This window comes from Lagopus leucura, unplaced genomic scaffold (assembly GCF_019238085.1).
Source record: "Lagopus leucura isolate 7727_CA_CO unplaced genomic scaffold, USGS_WTPT01 Super-Scaffold_100014, whole genome shotgun sequence".
Taxonomy (NCBI): domain Eukaryota; kingdom Metazoa; phylum Chordata; class Aves; order Galliformes; family Phasianidae; genus Lagopus; species Lagopus leucura.
In genome coordinates, this window is record NW_024962268.1 from 5,765,896 (window position 1) to 5,781,629 (window position 15,734).

At 37.1% G+C, this 15,734-nt stretch overlaps 1 protein-coding gene across 7 annotated transcripts in view; it reads right to left on the bottom strand.

The window, feature by feature from the left end:
- The window catches only part of MAST4 (microtubule associated serine/threonine kinase family member 4), a 193,308-nt gene that overhangs the window by 26,046 nt on the left and 151,528 nt on the right, over positions 1-15,734 (bottom strand). For all 7 annotated transcript variants that reach the window (XM_042875163.1, XM_042875166.1, XM_042875165.1 and 4 more), the window contains 5 exons: positions 12,206-12,273; positions 9,818-9,903; positions 2,067-2,275; positions 1,492-1,630; positions 54-186 (listed from right to left, as the gene is read on the bottom strand). In XM_042875163.1, the coding sequence (XP_042731097.1) occupies positions 54-186; positions 1,492-1,630; positions 2,067-2,275; positions 9,818-9,903; positions 12,206-12,273 (635 nt within the window). The remainder of the gene's footprint in view (positions 1-53; positions 187-1,491; positions 1,631-2,066; positions 2,276-9,817; positions 9,904-12,205; positions 12,274-15,734) is intronic.

Here is a 15,734-nt window from a genome sequence, read left to right on the forward strand (position 1 = left end):
CAAAACATCATTGCGTTAAACAATGTAAGAAAGAAAAAAAAACTGCATCTTACTTGTTTATCAAGGAATTCTCTGGCATCCTTCTCAATGTGACCCTCATACAGATTGGTAGTCAAACTCATTAGCCCCACCTTTGATAGACCGAAGTCTGTAAGCTTTATATGGCCCATGGATGTTACCAATAAACTGAAAATTGAAGTGATCTCAAGTTACTGTGATATAATTGAAGATTACATGCTTATCATTATTATTACACTCAGATAAATGTTTCAGCAGCACTGAAAAAAATTAAACCCATCTTAAAAAGTAATTTAGCCAGAACAAAATAGGTTGAATAAATGACACAGTCACACGTTTATTACTGTTACACCAGACATAAACAAAGCTTTCATATACAATTGAATGTAATCAGAATCATGAAGTGTCAAGAGTTAAATGGCAGATGTTTGAAGAAAATGAAATAGTCATCATTCTGAAAGAATAAGAATAGAATAAATTCAACTTTTAAAGTGAGGCAGGCTTTTTCTACCAGTAGTAGGCTGGGTCATTCATTTGAAAAAACCCAGATATTAAAATAGCTGGTAACTAATACCACCACACTGGCCTGAGGCATCATGCTAAGAAGATATTTTCACTGATGCAACTCCTCTTTTTTTTTTTTTTTTTTTTTTAAAAACTGTTATTAACTTGTTGTTCTAATATAAAACAAGGAGAAGATTGAACACAAGCCAGTAGTGTGTCCTGGCAGCTCTAAGGGCCAACCAAAACCTGGGGTGCAGCAGGCCCTGCACTGCCAGCAGGTGAGGGGAGGAGCTGTCCCTGCAGCCTCACCTCCAGCACTGAGCGCCATTTGGACACACCATGTACAAAGGACACAAAGCTGTTAGCATTCCAAGTAGCACCGCAAAGGCGGCAAAGATTGGCGAAGATTCTAGAAAGCAAGATGTATGAGGCGTGGCTGAGGCCCCTTGGTGTTCTCAGCACAGAGCAGAGGAGCTGAGGGGAGGCCTGATGGCGGCTGCAGCTCCTCACAGGAGTGGAGGGCAGCGCTGAGCTCTGCTCTGTGTGACAGCGACAGGGCCTGAGGGAATGGCATGGAGCTGTGCCAGGGGAGGGCAGCTGGTGGCTGGGGACAGGGTGTGCACCAGAAGGCGGTGTCACAGCCCCACACTGCTGGAGTTCAAAACGTCTGTGTACAGTTTACACAGTTTACATGTCTGATTTTTGCATGGTGCTGTGTGGAGTCAGAAGTTGGACTTAATGGGAGTTGGATCTTTATGGGTTCCTTTCAACTTGGGATATTTTTTGATTCTGTGATAAGTGGAGATACAACATCCATACTTTTCACTATAATTACTTGCTGTAATATTACTTATAGAGATTCTGTATGTCTAGATAATGGGAAACAAACAAACAAACAAAAAACAACCAGGATCAACTTTTCACACTGATCAATTTAAGTCCTCTTTCTGTGATATTCTATATACATACTTATCTGGCTTCAAATCCCTGTGTACAATTCCATAATTATGAAGGTATTCCAAGGCCAGAACAGTCTCTGCAAAATACATCCTTGCCATGTCCACAGGTAAGGGGCCCATATTTTTCATCAAAGTAGCACAGTCTCCACCTGTGAAAACAGGATGAATGTTGAAGATGGTGGTATAAATTTTTAGATGTATTTGCTGCAGAAGGGAACATAAATTGTAGTCATAAATGTTTCTTTTCCAATCAGATGATCCAATTTAACAGGCAATCACAATACCTGCTGTACTGAAAAAACCATGAAGCTGGGAGAGAGTGATGGTAGAGTTCAGCAGGAAACCAATAAAGTTTGTGCTGCTACTTAAAAGAAGTCCACACAGTCACAGCAACTCATCTTGACTGCTAGGAGAATAATGAGTGCGAGAAAAGCCACCTTACTCTTGAGTTTTGATCCCAAATCTGTATAGCCAGAACACACAGCAAATAAAGAAGGTCCTTTTAATGCAAGCACCATCAAGGTTTTGTGTCTTTCCTGGTATTATTAAAAAAATACTCCTTTCCTCTAAAAATGACTACTTTACCTTCTACGTATTCCATGACCATACATAAATGACGTCTTGTTTCAAAAGAACAATACATGCTGACAACAAAGGGGTTTTCTGCAAACGTCAGGATATCACGCTCGACGAAGGCCTGTTGGATCTGGTTTCGAAGGATGAGATTCTGCTTATTTATCTTCTTCATGGCAAATCTTTGTCTGGTTTCTTTATGTCTCACCAAATAAACCGCACTGAAGAAGTCCAAATGAGATGGAAAAAGAAAAAGCACTAAATTTAAAAGCTATTTTAAAATACATTTTTGACAAGTAAATATATCCAAAATATTGCATATGCATTTCATAAAAGACTTGCTTCTAATCTAATGTAGCTGATGAACCTTTCAGATAACAATGGATTGAGACCTTGTTACGTTTCAATGTTTCATCAGGATGACTTCAGTCAACACAAATTAGCATACAAATTGATAACAAACAAAACAAACAGTCCACCCACAACAGATATTAAGCTCAGATTTTGGAAGTTTCCATCAGCAAAGGATTATAGATGAAAACCAGCCATGACAGAATATTATAAACCATTTTGACAAATGTTTATTCTGTAAGTGTGAGTCATAATTATCTGACTGCAGACTCTGTTCAGGGGGATTTTAAAACACGTCATAGGTTTCTCAAGAAGGTTGCTCAGAGGTTTGCTCAGTGATGTGGCTCTCCCCAATTGGTAGATGCAAAATGTATCATCTGTACTTGTTCAGTACAGTACCCTGACATCAGCACTGATAAATATCATGGGTAGGTCACCAGTAGGTAATACAAATTAAAAAAACACATATACTACCTGGTAATGTGGGAATAAGATGCATCTCAACAGCCAAAATTTCACTAGGCTATTGGATACAAAGTTTCACATAAGCTTGATTAGAAAGATCAAGGTGATCAGGGCAGCAAAGTGAAAGAAAACCTCAGATGGACTACTTTCAAGGCTCGGAAAAATACATAATCTTATCATAAAACACACAGGACAGAACCACTGCATTTCTCGAAGTCCCTCAAGACAAACCCTGAAAACAACTGCTTTGTTTGATATCAACCTCACAGTATTCAACGCACACAGCATCTCCAGTTTATAAATACATGTTTTGTTTTGTTTTTTAATAATTACCATTGTTTATTTGGAAAGAGAAATGACCCCCCCCCAAAAAAATAGAAGTAAAAAATGGAACCTAGTAATGTAGTTTTTAAACTGATTTACTTGTCCCCACAACATGCAATTATCAGCATACAAGCATACAAATACAAAAAGCAATTTCTGCCTTATTGTTTTTACAACTAAATCTTCAGACTGCTACCAAAGTCACAGAAAAAAGCAACAACTTCTATTTTGCTTTGTGGAGTGTTTTTTTCTAGACATGAGAGTTTCTCTTACAGATTCTGGAAGTTTTCCTTAATCCCTTGCTACAGTCTGAGCACGGGGCAGGTAGAAAACATTACCTCATCATGAAACCAGGGGAAAAACACCTTGGGCAAAATCCAAGACAAACCTCACCCTTAGTGCCTGCCTCCTACTAAGTCTTGCTTTCTGTTGCCCATCCCAAACTCAAATAAAGATCAAGTTATTCAACTCCAGTATGCTTTCCTGCTGTCTTCACACACCTCTTCCTTCCACTCCCAGCACACTCATTTCTTTCTTCACACCTCCTGCACAGCTGTTTCCTTTACATTCTCTTTTTCATCTTTCTTTAGGTGCTATCTGTTGCTCATTTGTCATAAGTTTCTTAATCTCCTATAATACTGTGTATTCTTCTCCTATTTCAGTTCCTTCATGAATTTTTGGCTTGTAAAAAAGTGAGTTCTTCTGGTGCCTTAAGTATACTTTCCATCATATGCATCTGTAGAGCAGCCACTACCATATTTAAAGATGAAGAACCAGTCAGTTTAAACTATTCAATGCAGTGAAGATCCAGATATGATGATTACAATTCCCACAGTTCTCTAAATTAGATTCTCTATCCTTGTAGTTGCAGGGAGACAATAATCTAAATTTCCACCAGAATTGTTTTAGTCACAAACGCTTAGAAAAAAAGTATTTCACTGATTTACAAGATACTAGATTCACACACACACAAAAAAAAAAAAAAAAGCAACATAGTTCTCTGTCTTATGCTTATACATTCATATGCCATTTGTACTGATTAAGGTGATTTTAAATGATCTTCGGTATACAAGAGTGCACATCATTCTGCACATCTGTGTAACACAGTAACGTGAGCTAACAGCATTACGAACAAAACTATGCTCTAAATGGAAGCAAAGGATTCCAGCCAAAGATTACCTATCTTCCTTCAGGAGAGTCTCATTTCACAACTATGCATTTCCCTTGCTTACTAGTACAACCAGCAAGGCAGATCATTGGAACCGCAACCTGAACTTACTGAGACTCCTATGCTTTGAAAGAATTTGCTGAGATGTCACTAATAAATGGAATATGAAACTTTCCCAGGGACAAGCAGTTAAACGAAGAGAAAAAAATGCAGAAGTTACTTGGACATTAAAAACAAACAAAAACAACAACAAACCAAAGTGAAAAAAAAGAAAAAAAAAAAGCTTCACCTCCCTGGGATTTCAACTTAATCAAAATAACGGAAAGCTCAGGGTAAAGCGCAGAGCTGCCAAGACAATGAAGACAATGAAATTCCAGATAAAAAGTTGAGAACAACCATAACGAGTTCTGGTGTTCTAGCTTTGTTTATTTTGAACCTGATTTATAAGTTTTGAGGTATTGTCTTTTAAGCCATGAAGCAGAATGGGATGGTCTGATTCCCTCTGCTTTCCCTGAAGCTCTCTTCTGCTACATTATCCTCATTCCTGCACTGAACTCAGCCTTTCTTTTCTCACGACAGGCTCATTTCACTCTGTTGCTCTATTCCTTACTTGTCAGATGCTATTCCAGAAGCATTAGACAGACTTTTATCTTTGTTTCACTTCCGCTTTTAAGAGAACACAATTTCTCACTCTCATTTTCTTGGCATTGAGCAATAATATCCAGTTCATGATTTCCAGTGAAAAGACAACTGTCTGAGAACTCCGTTAATACAAAAGCAACTCATCCATAACATCAAATTGCTCCGTCCATCCACTACACAACAGTCAAATGCCATCCTTGCCTGCAAAGCCACAACCACAGAGGCAGTGCTGCAACCTCCTATGCTTTCAAACCAAGAATTTGCTTTCCTGCCTTGCCCTACTAGTTTCATAAAGTCACCATGGGATTTCCAGAACACCTGCTGATTTCACTGAATGGATCTCAGCAGGTACACAAATGATCTGTTTTTTTTTATTGATAATGTATCTAAATGTATCACGCAAAATTTATTTCACAAGAGAAATAAAAGAAATTAACAAACTCTGTGACTGTCCAAACACTACCTTCCTCTACTTCTAGTATAGAATTTCCATTTACTTTGAAAAAGTATATCTAAAACACCTAGGCATAAATATAAATGCTATGCACGTGTTGATATGACAAAAACAAACAAACAAACCTGCTACAACTTAATTGTTATGCAATCTACCTTTCAAAGCTTACAACAATGATTCTTGGTTATAACTAAAATCTAACAGTCTTCAGATCTGTCAGAGAACATAGTATGCCTTGGGTTGGAAGAAATCTTAAATCTCATCTTAATTCCAAGTTCTCGCCACAGGCAGGGCTGCCACTTATCAGCTCAGGCTGCCCAGAGCCACGTACAGCCTGACCTTGAGCACCTCCAGGGATGGGGCAGTCTGTGCCAGTGCCTCACTACCCTCTGAGTAAAGAATTTCCCCATAGTACCTAATCTAAACCTTTTTTTTGTTTAAAATTGTTTCCCTTGGTCTTTCCATTACCTGCCCATTTGAGAAGTTAGTCTCCCTCCTGTTTCTACGTTCTCTAGTTTACAGATCTTCAGTAACTTTCCGAGATATTTTAAAATTTAGTCTACATTCAGTACTTTCAGCTGATGTTGCTGTGTTTAAAGGTAACTTGCTTTTAACTTGATTCCTGAATTTGTCAAAGGACCCTAAACTCCTTGTGGAAACACAGGTGTTGTACTTGCTGCATTTATTATTTAAAATTTAAAGGTGCTGACCAAGAATTATGCTACATTTTAAAAAGCAATTTTCTGAGAAAGGATTGCTGAATTCTGTACTGCCTGAATCATCTCCAGTTCAAGGCAGCCATTTGTGAGGCCACGATTCATGTTACAGCATTATGTCAGAGTTTACAGATAGTTAAGATCAGAACCACCAGAACCAAAAACAGCTCTGCACCACCTCCCACCTAGATGATATCCATCACCAAATCAGATTTATTTGGGGGCAAGGAGGAAACGCTGCCTACAGCATGCCTAAGACAAGCATCCACTGTAGTGTGAACAACGTGTTTGGGATACACCCTAGTATGCCCTGTAGCATGGGAAAAGAACAGAATGGCTGTGATTCTTCTTTTCGTATGAGAGATCTACTCACTTCAATGTGTTACATACTTCAGCCAGTAAAATTGCCTGTCTACATCTAACTGTAACAACTTCCACCTTTATGGAAGCCAGTAAACACAGGCACACACTGATAAAACTAGTGCTAGATTTTCTGTGAATAAACTCCCTAAGAACTGTTCAGTATTTGCAAAAAAAAAACACTTGAAAAATAGAGTCCTTCACATATTTATAGCATGCCGCATGTTCAGGAAGGACAAAATTTGATACCATCACTACTTCTTAACTCTCAGTAGTTGAAATATGGGAAAAAAAAAAAAGTTGCTGTAATTGCAGCAAAAGTTTGAAAAATTGGGAAATCTGATAATTTTTGCCTGGCTGGAAAGCAGTCTGACAGACAGCTTTGAAACCATTAGTGACTTGGCCAGTGTCCTACTTGTTTACTGATTCACAGCTTGTTTAACTTCTTGTGTATTCCCAGCCTGATACACCTAATCTACTACACAGTCGTTTAATTGCATTACAAATTAGTTTACCCAACCAATACTTGATATTTAAACTCATCAAGTTTAGCACATCTGACAAATCTCTGCTACAGTATGCCAAGACCAAAAATTATCCTGTCAAGCAAAGTTTTCTATTTCACTAATGAAGGCAAAAACGCAACAGTGAAATAAAGGACATCAGAATGTACATTGCTTTTTTTTTTTTTTTCATAAATTGGTTCTGAACATAACCTTCTACTACCTCCTTGAAACAAGTAAAGTATTACAGTAGAATACTAAGTAATTCAGAGCGCAAAAGATGCCTACTGATGTATTTTGGAGAATAAATCAATGAAGTTCAGACAGAATTCACGCACATTCAAGTTATTTCAAAAAGTTAATGGCCTAGAAAAATGTGGAAGTGAGAAAAAAGTCTTGTAGCATAACAACACTAACTTTTATTTTGGCTGCTTATACTTGTAATACATTGCAATAAATGCCCATTGGGCAATTTACTGCTTCGTATTTACAGATGGAACAGATACTGCTGCTTAATTATGCTCCATTTTGTAGAGTTTAAAAGTACACGGGCAATAGTTGTATGTTCCTCTTTAAATTTGAGCATAACTTATGAGTAAATTAATCTCCAGCTGTATGACGTCAACATAAACATGATACTCACTAGAAGTCTGCTAATAGTACTGTCCCTCTTTATCTGGTGCACAGAAATTCTTGAAAGAGTTCAAGCCTACTCCCAGCATCATTATGGGATCAAGTGCTAATCTCACTTTATAAAATTTTGAGTATATACTTTTAAAATCTGCACTCAAGCAGTTCACTGAATGTGTTTCTTTCATTCTAGACTATTTTTCAGTTTTACCTTCATAGTCCTTCTTGTTTCCATCTTCTTTATTTTTCTTGTAAGAATAATTTAAACAAAAAATCCAGACCAACAAAATCAACTTTGATGTTGTTTGCTTAAGCATGGAAATAACAGCACTTCACTAAAGTTGATGGGATTTTCACTTTCCACTCCAGTTTCCATTACTGTTGCATTACCTCTAGCATGCTTCTGTTTTAATGTTTTATAAAGGCAATAACAGTTCCTATAGAATGCATATACACCCTCACTCAGCTTTCCCTTTTCTCAACAATTTACCCAGATCTCTACAAAAATTATACTTGCTCTGACAACTTTACCTGTGATGTTCACTAAGAAGGTGCCTCACATAGTACAGTATTGATTTTCCCTGCCACAAACATGAGTAAATGTATTCTACATGCCCTCGTTGTAAGAGCCACAGAAAGCTTGGGCTTTTTTCATCCTTTCTTTTCCACCTTACAAATCTTTACCTGTCTCCAGTCTGTATTTCTTAGTAGCCCTTTGAGACTTCGTGGCTGTGAGGGTATGGAGCAAGAGGACTACTGTACAACTGACTTCAGGCAGTCAATCACACACTGCCAGTTGCAGCATGCCTGTGTGCCACCACTCCCTCCTTTCCCCACTGCATACTAACCTAAAACTACTGGGAAATTGCACGGGTCCACTGACTCAGACACCCATTTCTCTGACATGAACATACCCCACACAATTCTTGTTCTTCTACTTCAGTAAGACAAAGAGGAAGTTGGATAGAGATGAAGGGGGAAAAAGAAGAACGGATACAGCCAGGGATGGGAGCAGAAACTACTGCTAAGTGCAAGAAGAAAGGCTTTTAAAATTTAGGGGTAATCTGAAGTAACTGGCATAGACTGATGAGTTTGACTACAGAGAAATTCTGAGAAAATGAATTGTGAGGAGGCTGAACTATGAGAAGTTATATTTGGATATTTATATAATTTTAATTCAAATTACCCTATCTTCTGTAGGCTTTTTGCTGAACTACGTAAGTAGATCTGGTCAAAAGCAAACAGTCTCTCCATATGCTGTCATGATCAGAAGTAGCAAACATTAACTGTCTCATCAGAGCTCAGGGATATCTTTAAATAACATGACCTGAGAGTCATTGCTGCACCCATAATCCCAAGGCCATTAAAACAGCATGCAAAATTCCAGTGGGCAGATCACCAGTGGGTTTTCTCTTCCAGAGTCCTATCAGGTAGCTGCTGTTTCCTACCTCAAACAGAGGTAGCATAGGATAGAGCCAGCGTAACGTGACCTGCCAGGGATCAGCACAGCCCTTTCCTTCAATGCTGTTCTGCAACACTGCCTCATTTGATGACAGACAGAAACCTGTCTTTTTTGAACCAGTACCAAGTCTCCTACTCCTGATCAGCAGTTCCTGTCCTTATACAATTTAGCGCTGAGAAATATAACCAAGCAAAGATCTAATGAAGGCACCTGAACATGAAAGGAACCAGTAGTTCTATCTGTTGGCAGACTTAATACTTAGACTACAGCTATGGAATTCTTTCATGTTAATTCTCTCTTGGCCTTTCAGAGTTATCTACAACAACTTATATACCACTGTGCAGTAAGTTCTCTATTTTTACAAGTACCCAGAAAATCCAACCAAGTAACAGTAACTCCTTAAAAGCCATCTGGGATCGAAGAGAGTCCACAGAGAAGGGGATAAAACAAACAAACAAACAAACAAACAAAAACGAAACAATTCAGACCTCCTCAAGGAAATTTTTTTTCCACTTCTCCAATATTTTTAGGTCTAATTAGCACTCAAGCATTAACAACAAAGTAGGAAAGCAGAATTAAGAATACATCAGTGCAAAAAAATCGCCCCCATAATCATCCCCACAGTAAGAAATACTGGGAAGTTATGCAGAACTCTGAAAAAGCTGTTACAGTAATGTGAATTACTCACCCATAAGCTCCATTACTAATCAGTTTGATTGTTTCAAAATCACTTTCTCGAGGTTTTCTCCGGAGCTGTAGTGAGGTATTAGAGCTCTTCAAAGTAAAAAAGGAGAAAGAATACAGTCAGTACAGTATTTTTTTTCTTCAAAGTAGGAAAAAAAAACCAACACATAACTCCAAGTACTATGAGTCCGTGACACCCCAACAAACCAGCTGAAAGACCTAGCCAGTTGACCACATTTTGGCTGAAGTGAAGGACACAGGAGTTCCTGAAACAGAGCTGCCTCTCCATCTGAAAGGTACCCGTAACACTGGAGCCATCTGTCCCCTCATCTCCATGTCAGGGTGAAAGCAGATAGGTATGATGGCTTCTGGTAAAGGGAAATACTGGAAACTCCTATCTGGGGTCTAAACTTCTGAAAATTGCACTAAGTACTCGCTGGACATTGCCTTCATTTTTGAGTAAAAGTGATTCCAACAGTATGCAGGCAGAATCAGCCTGGGAGTAACTGAAACAGATGAATTCTTCTAACATCAAAGTTTTGTACATTTCTGACTAATGCTAGGACTGTGATATAATTTAGGATGGACCGTGGAAAGACACATGAAGAGAAAAAAAAGGGAAGACAAAAATGCAATAACTCTATCATGATAATGTCACTTTCACCAATTTTTATGCAAGAACATCTTCAAAACAAAGTTATCTTGAAATGCAGTACAACTTTCTTTCTAGCTGTAATCTTAATGAATCTTAACAACCAAGTGTAAATTAGGAATGAGAGGTGTGGGGCACATGTGCCTGCACTAGTGCAGATTCCTACATTTCTTATTCCAAACCTACAAAATACAAAGTGCTTCCCAAATTTCCAAAAAGTTCTGGGATCCCTATCAAGACAACTCAGTAATGTTAAAGGTTGGGTGTAGATCTGCTTGGAAGACTTTCAGTGAAATGCTTACTAAAGAAACAGTCCAGTGTTAAGAAGTGAGTATGGTAACAGAAGAAACTACACAGGATAAGGAAGAGAATTTATTAAACTGCTTAGGCTACTTGCTTGCAAATACAGGATTCTTCCTAATTGTGTACTTAGCGCTATTTTAAATTGTTCTGTGTTCTATTTTAAGTTATGCCTCTTTACACTTTCCATGGGTTGTTTTTATCTTATGTTTACTCCACATTGGTAAAATATTTCTAGATATTCACCCTCTATTTTTCATTCCTCATATAGTTTCACCACAGTCCCAGTTACATTCCCATATTACAATCCATCATTCTTCCTTTTACTTCATTTGTTCAACTTTGAGAAGTTTGCATTTGCGCAATATAAATACCTTCAGAATTACAATTTCATACCTATTGCTAAGCCAGTCTTACAGATACATATTCCCCATCTAAATTAGAACACTCCTTCAGCATTTTAATTATCTAATTTTTATCCAATTTGTCAGTATTGTTCCAATAAATAATGCCCAGGTCTGTACTTTATGAAAACACCAGGAACCTTCTCAAGATAAGACATTTCAGAGGAGATAATGTCCTTAATGCAGTATGTTGATACTACCTTAGCAGATACCCCACGCCTGTATTTTAAACTCTACTAATTGTTACAGATGCCAGCAAAGTATCTACGCATCCTTGCAGAATTGCACTGACTTGTTCTGTCTGCTTGCACTAAAAATTAACAATAATAGAATTGCATTTACTGTTGATCGACGTGCAAGGTATAAGAACTTTTTAAAATTATAATTTAAATAAACAGAACTTAAACCCACCACAAAATTCAGACCAATCATCTCCAGCAACTCATTTTTCTTTTGCTAACCTGTGCAAGCATTTGACAAAATCTTCCTGTAAGATACACATGATTGTAGCCAAATATTTTCATACATAGATTCAAAAGAATAATGCAGAATATTCCAGACTACAAGACAGCTTCCTGAAACAGGTTTTTTGGCAACATGCTTATTACCTTCTCATGTCTTGACTGGATATGTTTAGACTCTGTTAATTTGGTCATTAGCTGCCACCGTAAGCAGACCAACTTAAAATAGTTCTAAAATGCTTTGTTTTTAAAGAAGTATGTAAATACTTAGAGAAGGAAAATGATTACATTAAACGGAAATAAAACAGTCACTGGTGGAAACTATGGTAAAACAGTCTTCTTGTTTCGATTACTGTAGCCTCATGAAAGCCAAATACCACAGTGCCAAGGAAAACAGAAAGTTTTGCTCCAGTACTTTTCATGAGTCTTCTATCTGCTGAGTGGCATGGTGCTAAACCCTGTAACTTTTAAGAATCCATTCTACTAATTTACCCATGCCAGAAGAAAAACAGAAGACAGACATTTTCTTCTTCATTCACATTCAGAATAAGCAGCATCGTAAAAAGAAAACTTACAGTTACTGATTCATCCATTTCCAGAGATTCTGCTGTCCCACTGTCACAGTTAGCTAGCTGAGCTATTTCTAGAAACAAATATTAGAAAGTCCTTTTTAAACCTCAGTAAGTATAAAATTAAGTACCAAACTAAAATCTGAGAAGTGACACTTTTCTGGAATCATTCTGTAGTTCTTGCCAAATAACTATAGGCTGTTTCTAAGCATTTAGAGTATTAATGCTGAGTATAATTCAGAGCACAATCTGAAAAAGGAATGCGTGGTATTCATTGTCTATGTGATCTTAAACAGCTAAGTACCAATAAACAGCAGTATGTACTGTGATTGCTGAGATGCAAGAGTTATGTGGTCTGTGTGTATTAATTTTCTAAAAATCATGAGGATCTTAGACCACCAGGGGGTTAAACTGCACATCATATCTTTTATGTACTACCTAAAGCTTCATAGCTGGAACAGTAAGGTTCTAGTTCAGGCTGATATGGATTCCAAATGTTTCCATCTTATACACAGAAATGCTGATAATCCTACCAGACCCAGCTAAAAGCCATTTTTTTCCCTCAAAGCTTATCATTTATGGAATTATTAATACAGACTATTTCTCTGTGAAACGCTTGGATTTTGGCTGATCTAGCAAGTTTACCAGGTTGTCCTGATCTGTCTATGGTGCAGAGTTCCTAACTCTATTATGTTCTCCAGGGACATGTGAACTAAGAATTCCTCTGGGTAACAAAAGCTGAACAGGAAAGCTGGTACCTAAAAAGACTTTGGATAACTTAATATAACTTTAATATACATTGTTAATTATACACTCTGCAGAATCAAAGATCTACACTTGATCATAATTATGTGATGGGGATCAAAGAAAAGACTACCTGAAACTTCTAAGATGCAATTTCACCATCAGTACTTACTTTTTAACTTATGAATAAAAAAAGTAACTTAATATTCACATAGAATATATATAAGCTGGATTTTTCTATACAATAATCAATTACTAGAAGTGAAATCCTAGGTAATTATTCGCACAACACTTACTGTAATCATTAACTGTAAGTTAAGCATGTAGATAATTTACTTGTAGAGCATCTTGAGAGTAACTCTCATATCTAATCACTACAAAAACCACAAAATTTAGTTTCAAAAACAAAACAGATCTTTAAAGCTTAACAGAAGTTAGAAAGATTCAAACAAAAATCTGAACACAAGTCAACAAAAAGTGAAGAATCATCTCAGTGAACCATCAGAATTATCCATGAAGAATAAACATTTTTAAAAGAGAGCCTAGGCTTAAACAGTACAGGCCAAATTCTAACTAGGGAGTGGAGTTTTCTGTCAAAACTCAGTTTCATGAACATGAGGGTTTTATAATAAATGTGCTGATGAAACCTTAATAGTATGAGTGCGAACTACACAAGATAGAAAAATATGCTTTGACAGCCTTCTCAATTGAGACAGTTTTCATAAATAGGAAATTAAAATGGGCCATTGTTAAACAGAACTTTTGCAAAATATCCATTATCCGAGAAATACCTATTATTTACAAATAGTAGGTATTAATGGAATGGAACTAAGAGTCAGCTATCAAAACACAGAGCCATGGAACAATTTTGTAATGCCTGAAGAGATTTTTAAAACTCATCTAAATACCATTAAACATCTGCCCTTTTTCTTTCATTGATTTAAACCATTTCTGAAGTCTCATGATTCATAAAAGGTAAAGATGGAAATTTAAAAACCGGGGGGAAAATTTCTCCCCAGGGAACTCTTCAGAAATGCAGCCACCAGCCTCTGATAAGTGATGAATCTGCTGTGGTACAGATTTCAGTACAGTATAAATTTATCTGGCATTATCTCCCAAGTAATGCATGCATCATTTCACTCAGCTATGGCAGAAAACAAAGGGGGCAAGTAGGGAAGGTGCTAAAGCATTCAGTTCTTTTTTTGAACTGAAAGTGAAATCCCTTCCATGAACATTTACAAATGCTAAACACTTAAAATAAATACAATTCTATGTGGAGCTGCTATTCTAATTGCAGTTACTGACACATAATTATTTGAAAGCTTTCTGTTTTTTTCTTCTATCTAAATATTTTTCAGTATATTCCATTTTTGGACACAGAAACGTAAAGGCTCTCATCTTGTTTTATGCTTTACAGTAATGTATATAAAACGCTGAAAATAATTCTCTTTACATGATTAATTCAAAGGCATAAACCTCACAGTGCTGTTCTCCTTATTTTTTGCTTATGGTATGTCCCTTTAAGCAACGGTACCAATTTCAAACTGAAAGCAATTTTCTTCTCTGAGAAGACAGGAAGAGGATTAGTAAGCTCAGCTTCCATTTATCTTTTAATTTTGATTTTTCAATCTTTTAATATTCATTTAATTAGACCTAACCAAACACATGACAATATCTGTCAGTGCTGCTTAAGTTGAAGAAAAAAAAATTCATTTTAATACACCATATAGCTTCTCAGACTTCATGAAATATGATTTTGCATTACGAAGACTGATTAAAAAGAAAAAGCCAATCCTATCTTAACACAACTGTCTTTCACAGAATCATAGGATGCATTGGGTTGGAAGGAATCTTAAAGATTACCTAATTCCAAACCCCTAACACAAGCAGTGTTGCCATTCACTAGTTCAGGCTGCCCAAGATACCATCCAACCTGGCCTTTAATTCCTCCAGGGGTGGGGCATCCACAGCTCCTCCAGGCAGCCTACGCCAGCACCTTACTGTCCTCTGAGTAAAGAATGTTCTCCTTATGTCTCACCTAAATATCCCTTATTTTAGTTTAAAGCCATTTCTCCTTGTCTTATCACTACCAGACCACGTATAAAATTGGTCACCTTCCTGCTCATAAGCTTCCTTTAAATACCAGAAATATGATTTTGTGTTACCAAGTCCCCTCCTAGAGGTCTCCCTTGTTCATAACACAAAAGACAAGCAAACTAACACTAGTTAGATCCATTTTCCAAGACAGCACTTCTGCTGCACTCTAAACTGTGAGACTAGCACAGTATGCAATGAACCCAATTTCCACTTTTCACTACTAACAGCATTTGATTTGAGTATGAAAGAGAAGACGGTCTGCTCAGGAGACAAGTAATTCTAGTTGTCGCTGTCCTTAAAACAAGAATCAGGCAACAAATAATCTTCTGCAATGACAATAATTTTACAGGAACCAACTCAACTTCTCCCCTTTATAAGTCCTAACTATGCACACATAGGTTGCTCAGAAAAAGAAATCTTCAGAGTTTCAATAGGAAAGGGAGAATATGTATTCAGTGAGAATACGATGTAGAAAGCCAGGAGCCATGAAAGGCAAATTACTTACCAGTCCAGTTTCACTTATACCTACAGTTGGATAATAGTAGATACCAAATTAGAGCTGTAAATTTCAGATAGAGTTCAAATAAGGAAGTTTTATTGCCTGAATGTAAAAAATGAGTATCATTGATACAACGCCATCTGTGAATGGTATTCATAGCAGAAAATCTCAGATGGCCTTTATAATGCCTTTAAG